Consider the following 23,917-nt stretch of genomic DNA (forward strand, 5'->3'; position numbering starts at 1 on the left):
CATGGTTGTTAGCCATAACTCAAAATAGAGGGTCACCAGCAGGAGATTTCCAGACCATGTGCAGAGAGGCCTAGTGCATCACACCAGCTGAATCTCTCAGAGCTACTCCGCTATATACAGCTAAGCCCTGGGGCTGGGTTTCTGAGACGACAGCAGAAAGGACACGTGGCAGAAAACACGGCCCACTGTGGAAATCGGCAGTGGAGCCCGTGAAGGTCTGCAAATACAATTCGAACTTGTAACTCGGCACAGGTATTAAAATATGTGTCACCTTTCATCACCTTAAGAGCAAACCGACACTAAAAGCTTCTGAAGATCTATTATATTACACCATAGAGTAAAAACTGCAGTCAATGTTCGGATAGTTAAAAGAGCACCAAACACTACAAAGTGTAACCAACATGGTTCTATTAGAAACTGTTGTCAACTCTGGCATTCAAAGACAGCAATACAGTATTTTCTTTACAAAGCAACCAATATAAAAATCTGCAAATGCCGTAAATTCATTTATAGGCTATTATTTTTCACATAGGCATGTCACTAGATTCTCTCCATTCCTTCTTTCTTTCCATTCTCTCCTGAGGTATTTTTTTGTGATTTATTTTTATTGTACTGCTGGATGCATCTATCTTTGATCACCCTTTCCTAAAATGATTTTTAAAGATCTGCAAAAAATTTTTATTGCATAGGACACTATTCATGACACAGATTGGGAATTGCAAATATGTGGCATTGGAACAAGTCTTACAAATATTGCATTTTAAGAATCTGTTACAGACTTTTTTTACAGTTTGTCTCCTTTAAAAAAAATTGAAGTTACAGCTAAGAGTTAACTACGTACAGTGAAGCAGTTTGGGAATGTTAGAGATTAGAAAATACACTGAATGATACAAAGGAGAAAAAAAAAAGCCATAATTCTTGCCGGCTATATATTGTATTGCCTTCAAAAGCAACTGTACAGGTTGTAATCAGTTCATAGTTAAATATTTCTACTAATCTGTTTTGGGAGAGCAAATGTCTTTCAAGGTTTCCAGTTCCTCTATAAGCTTCTTGTTTTGAACTTCCAGCACTGCAACTCGACTCTCCAGACACTTGACATATTCTTTCTTTCGACGTCGACATTCTTTAGCAGCTTCCCTGAAAGAAAATAGAAAGCAAAAGGGCAAACAAAACATTTTTTCGCGTGCACGCTACTGACAAGGAGGCTGAAGGAGGCTTGGGAAGTGTGATCATGGTGGCGTTCCCCATCCTGGGACAAGAGGTCTCATTCAATGTCAAACACTAAAGCCAAACTGGGTTCTCAAGGGTCACTGGGGTCCCTTCCACAAGTCATTCCGCATGGCAATTAGTAGCATGGCTGCACCTCCTGCCTTGATTAGAGTTCAGAGCAAACAAGGTCCAAGTCAAAGACAATTACTCTGCTTTATGGCAATAAAGATCTTTGAGGGCCTTGAGTTCCTCAATGAGGGTCTTGTTTTGGTTTTCAAGCACAGCCACGCGGTTTTCAAGACACTTGACATATTCTTTCTTCTTCCTGCGACACTCCCGGGCAGCTTCCCTGGAACCAACACAAGGCAAGTGACAAGGGGAACAACCTCTCAGCGCAGTCCAGAGCAGCCCCCCGGGCTCAACCACCAGGCGGTCCTCGGTCAGCTCTGGAGAGAGCGGCACGACAGCTGTGACCAAGCATGTGCCTGGGCGTGTGGCCACCCTCAGCCAGCAGGAGCGATGGCAGGGCGACAACTGGCCAGGCATCTGTGGTACAAGGTGTTTCCTTAGGGCACATGGCCCATGGTCACAGGGACCATAAAGGTTTTCAGTAACTAAAACGATAGGAACACATCCCCACATGAATTTCTACCGAAAACAACAACAACAAAAATTACAGATCTGTTCAATTCTCTTAACTATCTTTGTCCACCAAAAGCCACATGTTCTATCATGAGTTAACTTTGATCAAAAATGATTAGAACAATTAATCCTCAGCAACCTTAAACCTCAGTATGGGAGGTTTTCATTCTGCAAGACTAAATTTCAGTTAAGACAAGATCAATTGGGATGGCAAGCAATAATTTATTGGCTGGAAAAACAACACGGATAAGAATAACAGGTCTTGCACATTTTCATAAACCAAAATTAAAGGGACTCGGATTTTGAAAATTAAAGGAGAGAAGAGAGGGTACAGAAATACAACCCTCAGTAATTCAGACAACTTAAACCTGGAAAGGTGAGACTGCCATGACAGAAATCATGGAAAGGACATGAGATACACATCTGCAAACCAGCACTGAAAGTAGTGCAGACACGCCCAGAGGAAGACCAGACCAGCAGCCGAAGCAACACACGCAAATGAACCCACAAGCCGAGTGAGTTATTTCCACGCATGACCCCACCAAAAACAATGGACGCAGCCAACATTTTCTCTAATTTTTTTTTTTTCCAGGGGGGAGGAGGTGGCAACCATATCATTTAACTCCTCTGCAGAAGATACCCTTTGATCACAGCTTTATTTTGGAGCATTCCTTTGAGAAGAACTGCCTTTCGGGTACTCATCGTATCAAAAAGCCCACGTTGAAACAGATAATTCAAATATGTAAACGAAAGTTGTGTCGAATGTCTAATTACCAGCTACGGTAATGCCAGTTACTCTGCCGCAATGCTGAACTAGGACTGACGTGTGCAACACACTTGGCCGATTCTGTTTTAATGTTTGGGGGTAGTTGACACTAACAACTGGTTATCTGTGTTTTCTCTGTGGGAAGTAAGGGTCAGCAGAAGAAAGACCTTGAAATCCCAATGATCCGCAGGAAGAGATCAAGCCTTACCGCCTAGCTGAGAACAATGCCGTCGCCCTGTGAATTTAAGATGTTCTCAGACTTCTCAAACAGTTAACAGAAAAATTAACAGTGTAAAAGTGAGCCCAATCTGATAAACACAGATTAAGTTAATCTAAATGATTCACATGGCAAGTCAAGAGTAACTCCAATCACACTTGGCAGTTTGGGAGCACAATTCAACTCTTTCACAAAGAAATGAAAATATATTTCTGAATACCAAGCTTTTCATGATTAAATCCTCATATGAAATTCTAGATCTGGAAGGAAGATAGCCATTTTATAAAACAAGTTACCATGAAATGAAATTTTAAATACTGAAGAGCAGTGTCGTGGGATGTCTAATTTTTCAAGTTTTATTTACCAAGGTCAACTATTTCTAGTGAAATATTCATACTTCGTGTTTCATGTGTCTGCCTGCCTGTTACCAGAGTCAAAATGTTCTAGGCACAAAGCTCTGGATGGTCATACCAGTAGGTGGTACATTCCTAAGTTGTCTCAGCTACGGAAAACACCTGTTTCTTCTATTAATAGTTAGCTCAGCTTTCAGGTCTTGCATTTGTCTGAAGATATCCTTGGTGTGGAGAAAAAATACCCAGCGAAGAAGAAAAGCTGACAAGCTTGTTAAAAAACTAAAAACCGCCGTGGGATTGGTAGAAATACAGTTAAGTATCTATTATGAACGCCAGCCAAAGAGTTTAGTCTTTTTAAAGAGAGAATGTGTAACAGGTCTTTTTCACGAGTCAGTCAGTCCTACGTGTCTCTGCATGGTGGGGCTATGGGCAAGGCCACACAACTAAATGTGCAGCTGACACCAAGGCCTCTTGCAGGTGACCTCGGTGTCAGTGCTATGTGGGCTCTGGGTAAAGACAACCTGAATGCACTTCCAGGTTCTGTGCAGTTTGGGCTGTGTGATTTTAGCCAGCTTGTTACCTGACCTCTCTGAACCTCAGCTGCTCATCTGTAAAGTAAGGAGAATGTGTGTGTGTGTGTGTGTGTGTGTGTGTGTGTGTGTGTGTGTGTGTATGCTCAGTCATGTCTGACTCTTTGCAACCCCATGGACTGTAGCCCACTAGGCTCCTCTGTCCATGGGATCTCCCAGGCATGAATACTGGAGTGGGTAACCATTCCCTTCTCCAAAGTATCTTCCTGACCCAGGGATCGAACCTAGGTCTCCTGCATTGTAGGCAGATTCTTTATGGTCTGAGCCACCAGGGAAGCCCATGAAAAGTAAGGAGAATAACTAGACCTATTCTCATGTGAAAGCTATATGCCTGCGAGTTAAAGACATGGTAGAAACAAGCATTGAAAACTTGCTCAACAGACACTGAGCAACCAAATAGCCATTTGTCATCTGCTTTTCTCTTGTCCTGCTCTGAAACTGATATCTGGAAGCTAAAATAGACCCTTCTCAGAATTCCTTGCACCTAGGGACTCTCTCAGTTATTTCTAGCCCAGAAAATATGCAAGAACATGTGAGAAAATGAGAGAGGGAACTAGAAGTATATGTACTACCGGAGGTGTCTCTATGTGGTGTGGCTGTGGGTAATTTCAATTCTTCCTCTTGCTTTGTCCCTGCACTCAACTAGAATTTTTCAGAATAGACTGTACTTTGGTATAACAGAGAAAAAACGAAGTTACAAAATGGATAGAAAACTACATGTAAAAGACTTAGAAAATTCTGAACTCACACTCAAATTTATTTTGCTCATAAAGCAGCTTCCCCCACCCCCCCAACAGGATCTTTAACGAGTCAGAGGGGTGGGATGGGGTGGGATGGGGTGGGAGGCGGGAAGAAGGTTCAAGAGGAACGGGACATATGTATGCGTATGGCTGATTCATGATGATGTATGGCAGAAACCAATACAATCTTGTAAAACAATTATTCTCCGATTAAAAATAAATAAATAAATAAAAACAAGTCAGGCAATCATCTTATTTCGGTCTTTTTGTATAAAGTATATAAAGTGTATAAAGTATATAAAGTACTTCATTGTCATCATCGAACCATTTTCTAGGGTTTTCATTGTATCTGAATGTCTTATTTCATAATAATGATCATTATATTGACCATACTAATTGATAAATAATGATAATTTTTAAAAATAATGATTATTTTAAATTAATTGTTATTGAGTATAGTTGCTAAGAAGCTAAATATTACTTATCACCTATTTCACAAAGTAAATACCAAGTATAAAGTGAATCTTTATTTGTAATAAAGTCCTTCTGTTGTCATTAAAAAAATTTAATGTCTCATTTAGATATTACCCTACAACACAGGGGGCTGATGAAAGAGTTTCACGGCTGGAACTCTGATTAGAAAACTTACCTATGAGCACAAGCAGAGCAGGAGTCTACACAAAATGACACAGAACATGTAACATGGGAGAAATGGCTGAGGACAAGTAGTAAACGATAGGTCCCCTGGGTGGCCGCAGTTTCTAATGAAACGCCTTACCTGTTTTTCATTAGCCTCAGCTCCCGTTTGCGTGTCGCTTCCTCTGCTAGCTGCTGGGGACTGTGCAGGCTTCCGGGGGAGGCAGCCATCACCACTCCCTGTGGCAAAGCAGTGGTCGGAGCTCGGATCTGGTAAGTCGGCATCTCGCCAGTGGCGGCTGCAAGGAAACAAAATGGCACAAGTCATATAAACAATTTCCTACTTGATATATTTTATATAAAGTTGACCTGGAAATAACCACCTTCTTTTTACATGTTGTAAGAGGTGATCTTGCTAATGTTTAAGATGACTGTTCAGGGCATTATAGAAATCTTAGGTATGAGAGATCTCATGAGCATTTGGAACAATGATACTCAGGATGGTCTATACATTTAATAGAAAATGCCCTAACACTTTTTAGAAAGTTTTTTTTTTTTAATCAAAGGCTAAAGTAGGGAGACTTTTGAATTAATAGTTCATTTAGCCTAAAATCAGTGTTGTGCTGATACATATTTAATTGCAAGCTCTCCAGGAGGGAAAAAAAGCCCTGGTCTGTAGTGTTTATCAAATTCCAGGATGTGAACACTTTCACCATGGCCAGTTTCAAGCTACCAGTGTAACTTCACTAGATGTAGAGGTGGAAAGACATACTATAGTAAGGGGCACACCATGGAGACAAAACAGATGTAAATAACCTCAAGATCATGGATATAATTATTAGAAAGGATGAGTTTTAAGTGTTTATTAATGTAATTTATTTGTTAAGTGTATGTGTATTATCAATACATCTATTTTTTACTGATGGCTGTTTTTGCAATCAGTTCATAAAAATCCTGAAAATGTAATCATTGGTACCAGCAAACCAGTGGGAGCTGGCTCTTGCACACCACTGCAAGAATTTTACTTAAGCAGAACATCTGTATCCTCTGAATAGCCCAGTAAAGAGATTTTCCCATAGCCTACATCATACCTGAAACAGTTCCTGAAAATCTTTAAGTGCAAGTGTTATTAACAGATGATGACTAACTGGGCTGCTGGAAGGAAAATACTAGCTTACTGTATTTTCAGCTTAAAAACAAGAACAAAATAAGAAACAGGAAAGCTCTACTTAAAACTGGTTTCTCTGCGGAATAATGATTTTTGTCTTTCCTAGGTTCCTTGGGATAATAACACATTTCTAAGCAATCATTTTTTAAAACACATTTTCTAATTATGGTATAATCATAGCTAGCTAAATGATAAATTTAAATATTTAGTATTCACACTGAATACTAAAAGTCCTCAAAGTGTCCTGATTTCAAAGTTTGTCTATCCACTGCCATAAACACAGCTTCCTAGAAAGGACAGATTTAAGTCACAAAACATTTTTTTACCACCAACTTTTCAACTTTAAGAATGAATGGTCCATAGTTAATTTGACATTTTGATGAAATGTTGCAAAATGCATGCTGTCTCAAAGTTAAATGCAAGAAAGGTTTAAAAAGTTATCAAGTTCTATAAAAATTGGTCTGAACTTAGTGCCAATCAAAATATGAAAGGCATCATCACTATGTGTCATTGAAATGTATTATACCCATTGAGTAAGAAACAAAATTTTACCCAAAAGGGAGACAAAAGACTTTTTCACTAAAGTGGAATATTATCACTGAAAATAGCCAACCAATTTAAAAGGTTCATCAAAAATGATCTATGTGCTTCTTTTGGATATATACCAGGGTTTTTTTTTCCCTCTAGGGCTTGAGAATTAGGTGAAAGAATAAAAATATGGCTTTGAGTGAAGATAACAAGGTCTTTGTAAGATTAACAAAATCACTTATAAATTTCTCCCTTCTGTATATAATTTAATAAACAATCATGATAAACAGCAACTGTGATAGATATAACAATCACTAGCAAAATTTGATATTAGTAAACTTGAGAAAAATCCTAAATTTATTTTTGTGACTATTTCAAACACTGTATACACAGATGTCTTATTATATGTCACTGAAAACTTTGAAATATTTTGAAATTATTTAAGAAGATATTTTAAAAAATCAGTTGTAAACTGTTAACTTCCTAAAGATTTTTTAGAAAAACTTCAAATCCTATTGCCAGGGGAACTAGAACGGTGCACAGAACTACACAGTGGTCTCCTTTCTCTGTACTCACAGCAGGGGAAGGTGGTTATGGGTTAATAAAGGTTAAACAATGGAACAGCTGGAGGCGACAGAGGCTTTCTAAAATTGGAACAATGGCCTGTGACGAATGAGAAGTTCTTGTGTCGTCCCTGTGCTGACATTTGCAGGCGGCAAGGATGCAGACCTTGGTCTAGTGGTTTTCTGGCCAAACACTGCTCACGAAGAGCGCAATAAAAATTAACAGCAAGGCACAGGTGGGTTCAGGATGCTCGCTCTAGCTTTGTGTATATCTGCTATTTTTGGTACTGTAAGTCAGAGCAGACTGGTTCTGTGATATACAAAAGTTAAAGAGTATCCATTTTTTAAAAAAGGAAAAGGGGTAGGGGGAGGAATATTTGGCAGGTGAAAAAATAAAGTTCATTCACTGGTCTTAAAGCCAGAAACGTTTCTAAACTTGTGCCTGTTCCCCAAAGCTGAAACTACCCTCCAAGGGCCAAACTTGGCACCATGAAGAAGAGCGGCACTTTTTAAAGAAGTATTCTTAAAACATTTTGAGCAATAGCTCAGGAAAAAATACAGCTTTAAAATGATATCTTGGAACGGAATGTTGTATTTGGATGTATTAGTTTTAGATTATTCGCTAACAAAACTAGGTTTTATTACAATTTTTCAGACCTAGAATATATTCAATCTCCTTCAACAAAAAATCACCCTGCAGTGCATTAGTTCAAGCCAGAAATAGGAATTAATGTAAATTAGTAGGAATTAGCATCAATTCCTATAATATCCCAAATAATCTATGTGATGGTGCTATTCTAATGTCTAATGGTTACTGAATAAGTATCAAAGGATGAATTCCATATATTGAAATATGATCTTGTTAGTAAGCATGTTAATAAGATAGGGGCAAAGAGAATCTTTTGTTTTAAGGAAATCCAAATGTCAAAAAGTTTTGTTTTTGAAACAAGTTATCAAAAAGTTTTTGTCTTAGCTTTAGTTTTTGATGAAGTGATTCAGTGGTAATTTAAAGCAGGTCAGATGTTGAGGATCACAGTTCAAAGAAATCTATTACATTCTTCGGTGTCACACTCTGATCCATGGATTCTTACAAAGGCCAATTTCTGTTCCTTCTAACTACTAAAAGTGCCCAAATTATTTTTTATTCCAGAATTTCACTGTACACATTATTTCTGAAAATAAGTAGACCATCTGTGGGGGCTTTAAACTCATGATCAAACAAAAACAAGAAAAAGATATTGATACACTAATTTTATTCTAAGGCTGCAAACTTTAAAGACAAATCAGGGACATCTTTTTTACCTTGGTATCCCCTAGAATCTAGCTCGGTCTTTGATACTATGAGTGCCTGGTGAGTTTACATGTGGACCACAAGGAGTAAATTCTGAACTTCCTGGGGTTTTGCAAAAGCCCACTGTCATTTAGAATGTCTAAAGTAAGCAATATTATGATTATAAGACCATAAGCTATTGTTATTACAGCTGTCTTTAACACTAAGCCATGGAAAGCCTGATAAGGTGCCATGTGTTTATTCCGACTTCTGGATAAAAGGCATTATTTCTTCAGTTTTCCCTTAGATAGTAGTCATCTAACCTGGCATTTTAGAAGGAGAGAAGTTCTATTTATAGTGTGATTCCAACCATCTAACTCCTGACATGTAAAAAGAAATGTTTAGGTTTAGTATCAATATTTCATGAGAAAGAAAATTCCTAGAACTCTCACTTCTGGTTAGTAACTTCATACCTCTCTTCGCAAGCTTTACACACGGTACAGCAGAAAAAGCATGGGGCTTGGAGTTTGGGTTCTAGTCAGCTCTGCCACTTACCAGCCATGTGACTTGGGGCAAGTTCAGTTTCCTCATCTGTAAAATGGGGATACATGGTCTCATTTAATACTCACAATAAACCCTGTAATGTATGTCAAAGTGTCTAGCACAGTGCCTGGCACATGGTAGGCTTTCAGCAAATGTTAGTTCCCTTCCTCTTCCCTTCCTTAAGTTCTGAAAGACAATATTCCAGATTATGCTTATACTGTATAGGCATTTAACAACCATAAATATATTTCCCCCTGGAGTTTTCCTTCTAACAAACCTGGGTAATAGAAATGGTTGAAATGTGTGGCTCTTATTCCTTACTGTGCTTTTTAAAAAATATGCCTCTTAAAAAACTTAAAATTTCTACTATAAAAATTTCTACTATATATTCTATCCCCTTAGAGAATAAATTATTAAGCAATAATAGAAAACATCCTTCTTAAGGTATATAATCATTTAAAAGAGAATCTCAAAGGTGGAGAATCACAAATAAACAGATGGTACAATCTCATCAGCCTGGTAGTAAGAAAACTGAAAATCCCACAAGTCAAAGGTGCTTGTTTCTTCCTAACAAAGAAAAGAGGAAAGCCAGCCAAATGCCTAGCTTGATAACTTCCAGAGTGAAGCGATTTATCAGCACCCCTAATGATGGTGATATTATTTGCTTATTTGTTCATTGAGTTCTCTGAGCACACTAACTGAATAAAGATCTCTGTTTCCACACACAGCTCCTACCTTCATGTGTCACGTTGCTCTGTGTGGCCAATCCCAAACACACTGGAGAACTGCAAGCAATGGAGGTGACTTAGCAGTCACACTGGTTAGCACAGGGTGCTTGCCCTGGCTCCAAAAACCAACAGCACCCTCATTTTCCTTTTCTGGCCCTCTTCCTCCCTACCACCACACCAGGACTCAAACTGTCCAGACCAGGCGTGCCCTCGCCTGCTGTCTCACACCACCCAAAACTTCCCCTCCTCCACTGCCCCCCACTTTTCCCAGGTAAATGAAGTCCTATGTAAATCTAACTAAATACTGAACACTTTCAAATGTGTTATAATTACTGTAACACATAGACCCCACAGAATTAAGCCAGTACTATTTTTTATTAAGTTACCCATAAGGGACCTTCCTGAATTGTTTATTAAGTAAAATTCTTCAAGTGAAAAAAAAAAGGTCCATGTAAAAGATGAAATTATGAATATCAAAATTTAAAAGTTCTATATAATAGCAAATATATACTCTTATCATCCTAGGAGAGTAATAATAAATATTCTAGAAAAAAGCAACGTGATATGGTGTGAACAGGACCCAACAAGGGCTCTGAAAATCCAGAAGAGTTCATCGCTTGCTAACTCTGTGAGCTAGAAGAGCTTCACCCGCTCTGATCCCTGTTCGGTTAGATGCAAATAAGGGTAACATCATCCGCAGTCAGTACCTCAGTGACAAGGCATGGAAAGTGCTTCTCCTCTCACCTATTTAAACGTGGTTTCCTCAGTGGGGACTTTCCTGATCCCTTAACCCTGTTACCTGCTTCTCGTGGTCTCTCATGTTCTGCCAGCTTTCTTATAGCACTCGCCACATTTGTATTTATTTGTAACATTAAGTGATTTTTTTTAAGTTTATATAAATGCAAAGTATCATCATAATTATTTTAGTAGGCATTCATTTATATTTTATTAGGCATTATTTTATGTTCATATAGGCATATAAAACTGAGCAAAGTGAAACAAGCATCTACAACTGTATTTCATTAAAATGTGTTTTCAAAAATAGTGGGGAAATAACACAATGGCAATTTCTGTATACCTTCCATGCAGTTACAACCTGATCCAAAACATTTTTTCATGTGAAAATCTCCAAACAAAAACTTTTTCCAGCAGCCCCTTTTCACAAAGGTGAAATGTATCCTTATTCTCATGCATCAAATATTAATTAAGATACTATTTTCCAAATTTGAATAAGTTGTAACTTTTTAACAATTTAGAAATCCAGGCTGAATACCATGATAAAAACTACTTCTGATAAAAATTTAAAGTATAACCAACAGAATCAACAATATAATTCTATAAACAATGGATATTTACTCTCACATTCAATTCCATGATCCTATAAGCAAATCCTTCTAACACCTTTTCCATGCCAGTCATTATTCTGGAGCCTGATTTTGGTCTAGATGAGCTTTTCAAACTATAAGTTGTAGACCATAAGCTATTCATTAGTTTCATGGGTCAAGAACGGCATTAAAAAATAGAATACACAAGTATATCACAGAGCGTAAACACTATTTTTGAAACTGGTTTTATATAAATGTACTTGTTTTATATAAACACACACACACACAAAGTCTACTGCAGCATGATGTAAAATGTGCATCATGGTCAAAACTGGGTGGGGACGATCCCCTAAAGAAAGGAATAGCAACCCACTCCAGTATTCTTGCCTGGAGAATCCCATGGAGAGAGAAGCTTGGTGGGCCATAGTCCATAGGGTCACAGAGTCGGACATGACTGAAGACACTTAGCACACATGGTCAAAAGTTGGCAAGTCAAAAGATCCAGCTCCATCCACTCCCTTCAAAATCCGAATGGAGAGGGGGTGAAACTAGGAGTCCAAAGGTGGGGCCCAAAGCTCCACTCAGTTCAGTTCAGTTCAGTTCAGTCACTTAGTCGTGTCCGACTCTGCGAACCCATGAATTGCAGCACGCCAGACCTCCCTGTCCATCACCAACTCCCGGAGTTCAGTCAGATTCACGTCCATCGAGTCAGTGATGCCATCCAGCCATCTCATCCTCTGTCGTCCCCTTCTCCTCCTGCCCCCAATCCCTCCCAGCATCAGAGTCTTTTCCAATGAGTCAACTCGTCGCATGAGGTGGCCAAAGTACTGGAGCTTCAGCTTTAGCACCATTCCTTCCAAAGAAGGAAAAGCTGCACTACTGCCTTCAAAAGGCCCCTTAAATCCTGTGTTTTGGGAGCTCCTCAAAAAAGCAAATAAAATACGCTTTTCATTCTCAAATACCATTTTAAACAGAACTGATTCTGTGAGAACTGACCAGATTTCCAAAAATAATGATTTCTGAAGACACAGTGAGGTCTTGTGAAAAACGTTTGACATTTTAAAAATTTCAGCATTCTGAAAATTTTAAATTGGAATGGGTAAATCAGGTATAAGCATTGTGGGCAAAACTGTGAGAAAAAAATCTTTTCAAGGATAGTAGTAGTATGTTCACTCTGTAAACATAAATGTTCTCTTATCTACAAGCAATGGTTAAAAATGTATGCACATTTTTACTTATGTTTAAATATATTCTAGTTATTCTCCAATCATTTGATTTTATTTTTTGCTATATTTGTTTCTCATGTTGGGACATGCAAATTGGAATTAAAGGCTTAATAAAGAAAGATACACACCAACTAATGATTTTTAGAAAATAAATGCATGCACAAAAATGCCTTTGGTCCTAAAATCACTATGACATGCAGTGTTTGAGATTAAGTCCATCTATCTCTTACAGTAAGTCTGTCATCTGAGGGCTTCTGTAATCTATAGCACTTCCAAAACCTCAACCTCACAAAAACTTCTTTGAGAAAAACAATTTAACACAGGCTTTACTTGCTCAAGACAATGGAATGTTCCCTTCGGGAAGAGAGCGAGATCCACCGACTGAACAGCTAAAAGGTGTTTACAGTAACCCTTTCTTAAGAAACTCGACTACAAGTTTAGTACGGGTCTGGCACTCAACTACAAGTCACTAAATCACAAGCATTACCTGTAACTGAGAGCATCAACCCCGGGAAAAAGTGAAGGTGGGGGTGGGGTAGGTGGGGGGCGGCCAATCAAAGACTTGCACTCCCCGGGCCAAGCACGAGCGGGCGCTCGGTCCCCAGGCACCTGCGCAGGCCGTTTGGCCCCGCCGGGCACACACTTACCTGGGGCACAACGTGAAGGCAAGGCTCACGGGACCTGCTGGGAGCTAAGGGCGCCGTCAGGGAGGGTGGCCGCCCCCACCTGCGCGCGGCCGAGCGGAAAGAACCGAGTCAATTACGGCGTGACTCGGACTGACGTCAGCGTGCAGCTCGCCTGCAGTTTAACTTTCCACTCCCCGCTGCACCGATTCCAGGAAATGTAATGACGTCGGCCCTCTGAACCGGGTGAGCCGAGCAGCAGACCGTTTTCCACAGGACGGAAGGAACGGCAGGCTCACCAACACCCTTGACGCGCTGGGTTCCTTATTCTGTTTTGCAGCTACATTTGAACACAGCGTGAAAAAAATCGGAAGCTGACTCTGACTTTTTTTTTTTTAACAACTTGAACAGAATGTGTGTTTCACTCGCAGCTGCATTGGATCTGCAACAGGTTGCAGATGAATCAACAGCTTATTTTAGTAGAGCAAATGGAGAGAGAGGGGGGGGCGTGGGGTGGGGGGTGGGGGGTGCCGGATTACCGATTTGGCTAAGGAAGCAGCTCAGTACTGAGGAAAGAAGCAACTACACTCAGATGCCTTCACATGGTGCCGAGCAGATACGGTTACAGATTAGAAGAGACGTCTTACTTCTCAGCTACTAGAAAGTTGATACTTTGGGAAACACTGAAGAGGTCCCTAAATAATTTTTCTAAACTTTAAAAACAATTCTGCGGAATGTAAACCCCTCTTTAAAATTCTTACCTGTTTCATCCCCAGTTACAGCCATGATGGGCTTCTGCATACAGCACCGCCTGGCTTCCCCTGCCGCGGGTCCCACATAAAGTGTTCCAAACCAGCAAGCTCGTGCGGGGTGAGTAGGAGTACTGACATCACAATGACATCATTAGCCTATCACTGCCATCAATTTGCTTTGTCACACACGAGCTCACCGAAACCAAACCCTATGAAAACCCTTCCTGTAATAAATCCATCTCAGTGTTCTAGTTCCTCATTTTTATATAAAAATATAGTTGGGCTCTGGCAAAAACAAAACAAAACAAAACACCATCTTATTAGCATTAAAAGTTACCTGGTTGTTTTTTATGGAGCTACTTTTAATTATTGTTATGTCCAGTGTTTCTAAGTAAGCAAAGTAGGCATAAACCTTAAATATTTTTCTTAACTCATAGAAAGATAAAAAGCACTTACAGATTAAAAAAAAAAAATTGACAATCAGCCCAGAAAAATGCTGTGAAATACACGTAATGTATTTCATTGATGCTTCTAAACTCACCAGGTAAGGAATATCCAGCCACCTTAGTTGACTTAATACATTTTTATTTGCTACAATATCGTAAAATCCAGCTGTTCCTAAGATGACACAGAATTTGCTAATTTCACTTGAAGGAAATACATACTGAAATTTTAGAAATTCACTCTGCCCAAAGCAGCAAGTATTATATAAATTCTTCCAGAAAAATTAGATTGAATCATATGAATTGGCCGATAGTTAACCTTTTTGGCCCATAAAAATAGCAATTTCATGTGGCTCAATCTAATATGCCATTTTACTCAAAATCCCTTGAAAAGAATTTTGTGGTTTATAAAACTCATAAATAAATCACAATTACTATTCATACATTTAAAAATGCATCCAGTTTTATTTGGATCACTTAGTAAAGGTTCAGCACATGAAGAGCTGGATCATTGCTGAAAATTTAACTATTACAAAGTTAGACAAAAGACTGGCACATGTTCAACAGAAAAACAGACTACAGCCCTGGGGAAGAAAATTATCTACATCTCTACTGCCCCCAAATAAGTGATCTGTCACTGATCTTCTGTCCTTATCAGTGGGCTTACAAAGTCTATTCCCTGTAGGACTAGGATTCAATTCAATGTTACATCAGTGAAAGGGTATTCATTCCACTACCTCCTTCTTGCTTTATTCAGTGAAGTACTTCTAGTAAGGCAGAGACTTCACATTCAGACCCTTGGGAGGCAAAACATGATGAAAGATCCATGGTTCTAGTAATTTTCCGAAGCACATAAACTGAAGACATCCTGCCTAAGTAAGAAAGTCTGGAGACCAATGGAGAGTCCATGAGGGACTCTTTTCCATTCCAGCCATGCCTGAGGGCTTGGGTTCAGGACTCTTGATCAACTTTTATTTCAAATTTGAGAAAGTTCACATTGATTTTAATCTCAACATTTCTTTAAATTGGCACTTGGGTGCTCAAACCTATTTGTGTTAAAAAAAGAGGGGAGGTACTTCCCTGGTGGTCCAGTGGCGAAGACTCCCAATACAGGGGGCTTAGGTTCGATCCCCGGTCAGGGAACTAAATCCTACATGCCTCAGCTAAGACCCAGAGGAGCCAAGTAAATAAATATAAATATATTTTTAAAAAAGAGTAGAGGAAGGAAAGGAAGAAGGGGGGTTGGTTGCTTGGCTGACTACTGCTATCGGTACAGTTTTAATAAATCCCCTGGACTAGATAAACTTGGTTAATCAGCACATGGAACTAGTTAGTAACATTTTTACAGAGAGAGACTATTTAGCTTTCGTTCAGTAAACGGTTATCAAACATTTATTACACGTCAGGGGTCCCAGCAGCCAAATGTAGAAGGTTGGGGAAGGCTGCCTAGGAAAGTGTTTCTCAGCATGAAGTGATGGGGGAAGTGCTCCTGCCAGGGCGAATGGCCCGAGGTGAGGGCCCTAGAGGGGAGAGGGCGCATGGCACAGGACAGGAAATGAAAGGAACTCTGCACAGAAGAGGGACAAGTGTAGGGAGAAGTCCAGTGAGGAAGGAAAGCCTGGATCAAGCAGAGGCTTGGGCTTTGTTAGGGACTCTAACTCTAACAAGTAACAGGCATTCACACAAGGGTTTTGAGCAGAAGAGGTTGACGTGATTACACACTTGAAAATTTTACAAACACCACTCTGAACTGCAGAAGGGAGAGCAGAATGGGAAAGAGGAAATGCTGGAGACAGAGACTTTTGTTTCTAAGAAATATTAGTAGCTCCCAGAATCACTGGGAAGTATGAGTAAAGGGAGCCTAGCTAAACTTTCAGGAGCAGTTCCCAAAACACCAGGCCAACAAGGGAGCTGCTGCTTCTGGCATGAGGAAGAAAATCAGAGTGCTGCTCCATAGCCGCCAGCTTCAGGGCAGCCACCGAGCAGTGGACAGGGATCACCAAGGTCCGGAAAGAGGACTGTGACAGTGGAGGTGGGGAGGAATGAAGACATGGGCTCTTTAGCAAGGAGGAGGGATGAAGACGGGGCGGGAGAGTGACAGACGACACCCAGGATTCTGCATGAAGTAACAGGATGGACAGTTACTGAATGAAATAGGGTAACAAAAAGGGAAGTGGGGTGGGAAAAATTAATGTGGGGTTTTGGACTTTAGGCATCAAGAGATGTGAGCCAGGAGCAGGGATGAGGTCATCCAGAGAGAGCACTCAAGCCAGGCAGGAGAGGGCCTGGGATGCAGCCTGAGCTCCACCACAACCACCAGCACCTGGGAGCTGGGCCGAGGGGACCGGAAGAGGGGCAGGGCTACCCAGGCAGTGAAGGTAATCAGCATAATTACAGGAGCATAGGTGTAGCTTATTCAGATGATCCAGAATGCCTTTGTATTATTCTTAAATTTTTATCTAAACTGTTTAGAAATAAAAGTATGAAACACTGCCAGACCCCTGGGGTCTAGAAAGCTGTTTAAGAAGTAGTCATTTATAAACTTCTGTTGTACAGGAACACTTTGCATTCAAAAGCATTATGTGGCATAATGTGAAAAAAAAAAAAAAGATGAGGACAGAGACTCACAGGGAAACCGCTGTGACCTTTCAAGGGGCTGACAGGGTGGAAGGTCGACAGAGAGTAAGACAAGAATGCCCACGGACCCTGCTATGTTTAAGGAAGAAGTAGAACCCCTGGCCACCATTATTTTTCAGATGGAGAAGGAGAAGATAAAAGTAAAGGCAAGGAAAAAAAAAAAAGTAAAGGCAAGGAGAAAGAACAAGAGGAGTATTTATTTATATCTTATTTGTGTTTGATATAAACATTCATGTAGGATCACAGAGATTCACCAAGAGTCAGAATATTATTAGCAGTAGAAATAATTAGAGTTTTAGCAAGGTTCATAGATAAAAGATAAACTTAAAAAAAATTATTTCTCTATACCAGCAACCAGAGAATGTAACAAAGAGCTACCACTCCTAATAGCAAAAACAAAAACCCAACACCACCAAGTATTTAAGAATTGAACACTGTTCAGAGTATGACAGGACCCCCACCCCCCACCCGCCATGGAGAAAATTTTAAACTGTTAAAAGCTAAGATCTGAATAAGTTATGCTCTGTTTGGTGGGAATATAAATTGGTGCAGCCACTATGGAAAACACTATGGAGGGTCCTTAAAAAATTAAGAATCAACTACCCTATGATCCAGCAATCCTACTTCTGGGTATTTATCTGAAGAAAATAAAAATACTAATTCAAAAAGATATCTACACCCTCGTGTTCACTGCAGCAATATTTACAATAGCCAAAACATGGAAGCAATCTAAGTGTCTATCGACAGAGAAATAAAGATGTGGTATATGCGTATATATATATAATGTAATTTTAATCAACTATAAAAAAGGAAGGAAATTCTGCCATTTGTGACAGCACAGATGGACCCTGAGAAGAGAATTATGCGAAGTGAAATCAGTCAGACAGAGAAAGACAAATGCTGGATGATATCACTTATATGTGAAATTTAAACAAAACTCAGACTCACAGACAAAGAGAGCAGACTGGTGGATGCCAAAGGTGGAGCATGGGGGAGAGCAAAAAAGAGTGAAGGGGATGTCAAAAGGTACAAATTCTAGTTATAAAATAAGTCCCAGGAATGTAAAGTGCAAATTGGCGACTAGAGTTACTAACATTGTGTTGCATGTTACTAACACTGTGTTGTATGTTACTAACATTGTGTTGTAAGACTTACTAAGAGTAAGTCTTAAAGGTCCTCAGTTCAGTTCAGTCGCTCAATCGTGTCCAACTCTTTGCGACCCCATGAATCGCAGCACGCCAGGCCTCCCTGTCCATCACAAACTCCCGGAATTCACTCAGATTCACATCCATCGAGTCAGTGATGCCATCCAGCCATCTCATCCTCTGTCGTCCCCTTCTCCTCCTGCCCCCAATCCCTCCCAGCATCAGAGTCTTTTCCAATGAGTCAACTCTTTGCATGAGGTGGCCAAAGTACTGGAGTTTCAGCTTTAGCATCATTCCTTCCAAAGAAATCCCAGGGCTGATTTCCGGTCCTCAGCACACAACAAAAAATGTCTGTAACTATACATGGTTAAGTATGTTATAATAAACAGCCTTATCACGGCGATCACTAGCTGTGACTGTACAAATGTAGGATCATTATGTTGTATACCTGAAACTAACAAAAATGCTATGTGTCAGGTATACCTCAATAAGAAAAAAGACTTCAGTTCTCCCTAAGTCAATCGATAAATTGAGTGTAATCTCATCATTGGTTTTCTTACTGTATTATACTATTAGTATTTAGAAATTCAACCTTATTCCCAGCGCATGTGAGAGAACTATAGTTCACAAAAGCGAAAACAGCACTAAAAACAAAAAGTTAAAAAGACAAAAAAGGGGCGCTTGTTCTGTGACAACAAAAGCAGTGTGGTGCTGGCATGCAGCAGCGAGAATGCTGAGACACTTCATGACTGCACAAGGCCTACTTACTGTACAGTTAAGACGGCGCACAACTGGCTGCGTATGCGGAGACAAAGAAATAAAAACAGGCTTTCACCCAACCCTACACAGAGGTGGGCCACAGGTAGATTAACAATGTAATGTGGAAGGTAAAACCATAAAGCTGACAGAATCAATGCAGAAAAATATCCTTTGCGACTTATGGAAGAAAAAGACTTGTTAACTCCCCCGCCCAAATAGAAGACTTACATGTGTATTACTGATGTACAACACAAAACATTAAAAAAAAAACTCCTTCTTAAAGTAGCAAGTTGTCAGTAGATCATCCATATTAAAAAAGATAAAAGAAGAAATGAGAGCATTCTTTATGATTTTTCACTTAGGTATAAAGGATTTATGAGTATCAGATAAATAGAATGGGTGCTTTAATTTTATATTTAAAAGAAAACATTAAAGCACTGGGTAAATACTATTGATTTTTTTTAACTCCATAAATGTCACCAGTTTAGCTTTTCGTACATTTTTATTATACTCCATGCTGCTGCTGCTGCTGCTGCTGCTAAGTTGCTTCAGTCATGTCTGACTCTGTGCGACCCCATCGACGGCAGCCCACCAGGCTCCCCGGTCCGTGGGATGCTCCAGGCAAGAACACTGGAGTGGGTTGCCATTTCCTTCTCCAATGCATGAAAGTGAAAAGTATAAGTGAAGTCGCTTGGTCGTGTCCGACTCTTAGCGACCCTATGGACTGCAGCCCACCAGGCTCCTCCATTCATGGGATTTTCCAGGCAAGAGTACTGGAGTAGGGTGCCATTGCCTTCTCCAATTATACTCCATATAATGCCCCAAATACTTCAGAGTAAATCTAAATTATCAAGAGACTCATCAATTGTAATCTGCTATTTTCTATACTTGCAAAACTTTCAAACTGAAACAACGGATGTTACCCCCCACCCTTAAAATTAGTGCAAATAGACCAAGGGGAATTTTTTGAAAGTTGCATTGAACACATTATAGTTATTTGAGCACAGCTGAATAAAATAAAAAATACTGTATACTTCAGTTTTCATTGAAATCTTAGGTTACCCTAAAAACTTAAGGCTATGTATCACAACTGCTTCATTTCACTACTCTTAGCTTTCACAAGAGATAGAATAGGTACCTCAGAATTCAAATGTACTAAAAATGCTCAAAAGAAAGCACAAAATCAGCATTTGTTTTGAAATAAGATGTCTAGAGAGTAGGCTTGAGTGTAACAACTGGGGAAAAACCCAAATTCAGTGCATTGTGGACTGAATACTTAAGTCTTCCTAAGACTAGGTACTAAAAACATATTTGGTACATTTCCAATCCCCAGAGGAAGAATATTTACTTAAAAACTTCATGTTTCCAACTCCTTTTTTTCCATTGTTACTCTGAATTTAACTTTTCTTTAGAGCCAATAAAATCTGCTAAAAATTGAAAACTGTATAGTTTATTTAACTTTTGCTTTAGTATGCTAAAATACTTCTCCAAGCCTTTTTAAGTCCTCTCTACCCCCTCCCTCCCTCCCCAAATCTACATCCTGTATGCTTCAGAGAACTATGAAATCACCACTAAATGGCGCGCTCTAGTAACCCACAGGTATTCTAAATGTATTAGATGAATGACATATACCTTGAACCACCACCTGGCTGCCTGGGACAAAGAACTGCTGTGTGCCATCTGCTGACTGTGCTGCGTACTGCACAATTGTAGCACCTGGTGGAGGAGCTCCTGAATTTGTCATTGTTAATGCCTGCAGTCCCTGAACACCATCAGATCCTGGGTTAGAAATCTGGATTGTTCCACCTTGGGCTATAGCAACTTAACAGAAAAAGAAAAGAAGTGTTAGAGAATTTCAAGATTTGTTCTTAACAACCCCATATTGGAAGAATACATACTCTGGACCTATATATGACCAAAGCTTCTCATTCTCAAGTTACCCTTAATTCTCTATGCTAGATTGATCAAGGGACCCTCCTTCATGAGTAAACACACTGAAAAAGCTCAAAACACTTGAAAATGTCTCATATTCAGAACTGCTTGAAATACCCAGAACTCAGGGAGTTCTTCCCCCTCTCTGGCATCCATATATATATATATATATAGTATTTAAGGGGAAGAATGGAGATGCAGGCAGGAATAAAGTCCAGGTTTTGACTTTCTCTTTTCTTTCTCATATATTATTAGTTATAAACAACATTCTTCTAATATTTAAGAAATGGTCAGTTAAATTCCATTGAGCATTATAATTACAATAAATTTGTACCTTCAGCTAACTACTCGTCTAATTTATCATCAAAAGTACCTTTTAATGGAATATATATTTAATATATAGCTTATAAGCCTATATATATTTATTAAAATATGTGTACTTAAATATTTAATAAAACATATGTGTGTATATATACATTTAGACATGAGGTTTTAAAATGCAAGTCTATAAAACTGTAACTTTTACCATTTTGATTATGTCAGGAGAATCCTGAAATATAAAATGCTAAGCCAGAAAGAACCTTAAAAGGTAACTGTACGGAATTTGTGCTAAAGTATTTACCTTTACAAAATATCTTAAATAACTGTAGCTATGGCAAAAGATATGAGGTAGACTTCCCTTAAATATTGAGGCTTACCAACCATGTTTAAAAGCAACATATTAACAGAAAGTTTCAAAAGAATAACTGATCAAATGTTATGTTTTAAAATTTCACTCTAAAAGACAAATACTATTGAAAATATCTGAGAGCTCTATATACTTTAACATAAAGATGACTCCATGTTTTAGTTTAGACACTAGAGGTTAAGTGGAACAAGGGCTAGTCTTAAAAAAAAAAAATCACATATAAACCAGCTAACTAGACTTTGAAGATAGAAGTTAACACATAATCAGAGTAACATGACCCCTATAATTTAATGTGAGTGCCCTACAGGAATGCTGTGGTAGTGTCTAAGGTATATTCTGAATATTTCCGAGTCATTTTCTAACTTTGTTATGGCATCTAAGCAAAGGTGACAATCTGATCAGATAAACCTGTCAGAACTATTAATAACAATAACAACCACCACCACCACCACATCTTCAGTTCTTTGACCTAAAGTTCTAGGGCCAACACAGAAAGATGACAACATTTTTAAAAAAGATTTCAACACAGAGGCACTATCTGGTTTTAGCTCACTGGCAGGCTACCACAAGACTGATAGAAACTGAAGAATCAGTTACTAAAATGTCAATAGTTGAGAAATTCTGAAGCAATCTGACTTTATTTGTCTCGTTCATCTACAGCATTATATTTTGTACACATTTTCAAAACAACATTTCACCATGACTGTCCAAAGATTTCAAGGGTCTCAGGACTCACTCTTAATAATAAAAGGGTTTGAGAGAAATCTAAAACAGAAGAGATATCGCCTCCTTGGATCTTCATGGGTGGACATGAATGAATGTCATATGTTGTTATATATTTGAATGCATATTTTCAGTTGATAGTTGGATGTCAAAGAAACAGTGCTTTATAAAGAAAAGGCATGGGCAGTGTTCCCACCATGTTAAGAAGCACAAAGCCTAGCACACAGCAGGCACTCAATAAATATGACTGATGAGTGAATGGCTATCATTTCCTCAAGACAGGACAGATAAAAACTTAAGCCACATGTGAGTGTAGAAGAGTTAAATGAAGTATGGTTTCAAATTGTAATTATAGAACTTAATTTTCCATATTGACAGTATTATCAAGCTTTTGAACTAGTAACAGATCTGAGTAGTTGCTTCCAAGGATAAGAACCATGAAATAGGTAGATAAAGATCCTTTCTTTCTTCTTTTCATACTTCATTTGTTTTACTCTTTTAGTTTTCAATGTTTTCCCAATAGATCTAACCAAATTTCTTTGCTTTCACGCTGTGAAAAACTGAATCTGTTCTTATGATCATTACATAATTAGACATGAAAAACAAAAGACAAGCAGGCACACAGAAGCTGGCTCTAGAGAGAAAATGTTTCTACTGATGAGTCTTGTCCTTTAGCCTAACTTTTATTTTTTTTTATATCAAAGGCACTCTTGATTTTGGCATAAGCAAATGACAAAGGGCTGTCCCATTTAAAAATATTATCTCTCAACTGACAATATCCCCATTGCTGAATACCGGAAATAGGCTTTGTGAACATGTGTGTATATATTCAAAAGATGTGAGGAGGAAACTTTTTAGGTTACAAAAATTTTCAAGGATAGCATAATATATTTTCAATAAACACATCAATATAAATTAAGTAGTAGGAAAAACAAAAGAGAAATTAACTGAGTGAGTTTAGTTATATCTTAGCTAATTATTAACTTTATAAACTTATGGAAAATTTTTAGTGAACATAAAAGGTAAAAGAATTTTGTGTCAGCTATTTGTCAAAACCAATCTCAGACATCAGGTCTGGCAAATCATTTAAAAATAAAATCACTGGCCCATATCAAGGCCATTAGGAACCAATGAAAATAAAATAGCTTTTTATTTCCTACTGATTCCTAGGTCCTTGGGGACCTAGGTTTTACTAATGTTCTATTGGACTGAAAGGGCTGCCCTGGTGGCTCAGACAGTAAAGAATCCACTTGCAATGCAGGAGACTTAGGTTTGATCCCTGGATCAGGAAGATCCCCTGGAGAAGGGAATGGCTACCCATCCAGTATTCTTGCCTGGAGAATTCCATGAACAGAGCAGCCTGGTGGCCATGCAACTGAGGCATAAAAGCTTATACTTATGGCCACTTTATTGTTCGTACTGGAGAGCCTACATGGGCCTGTGTACAGTGATTAGGATGCAAGCAGAGGTAAAGTAGTGTATTATTTTAGGCCACCTAACACATGCACACTTATTTTCCTCTTCTAAGTAAGCCTTAATAACATTACGATTTGATGAAATAATCTCAACTGAAGGAAAACTGAATGCTTAGATTACATGATCAGTTAAATTCTACTTCACTGTCCTTTATGAGTTGACTCAAGCCGGATGGTATACTATCTGCTCATAGTAGTGGCGGGCACAGGTTAAGCTCTGGTATTCCAGTTGCTCT

General features: G+C 38.9%; 1 protein-coding gene across 3 annotated transcripts in view; it reads right to left on the minus strand.

The window, feature by feature from the left end:
• Window positions 1-391: 391 nt before the first annotated feature.
• CREM (cAMP responsive element modulator) overlaps window positions 392-23,917 on the minus strand; it is a 66,422-nt gene continuing 42,896 nt past the window's right edge. Inside the window, exons 7-11 of one of the 3 annotated variants that reach the window (XM_052651348.1) lie at window positions 20,496-20,684; window positions 9,238-9,273; window positions 5,296-5,452; window positions 1,418-1,558; window positions 392-1,137 (exon numbers count right to left, since the gene is read on the minus strand). In XM_052651348.1, the coding sequence (XP_052507308.1) occupies window positions 993-1,137; window positions 1,418-1,558; window positions 5,296-5,452; window positions 9,238-9,273; window positions 20,496-20,684 (668 nt within the window). In that variant the 3' untranslated portion in view covers window positions 392-992. The remainder of the gene's footprint in view (window positions 1,138-1,417; window positions 1,559-5,295; window positions 5,453-9,237; window positions 9,274-20,495; window positions 20,685-23,917) is intronic. The other 2 variants (XM_052651349.1, XM_052651350.1) reach the window with 2 other exon arrangements.

This window comes from Budorcas taxicolor, chromosome 13, assembly GCF_023091745.1.
Source record: "Budorcas taxicolor isolate Tak-1 chromosome 13, Takin1.1, whole genome shotgun sequence".
NCBI classification, from domain to species: Eukaryota; Metazoa; Chordata; class Mammalia; order Artiodactyla; family Bovidae; genus Budorcas; species Budorcas taxicolor.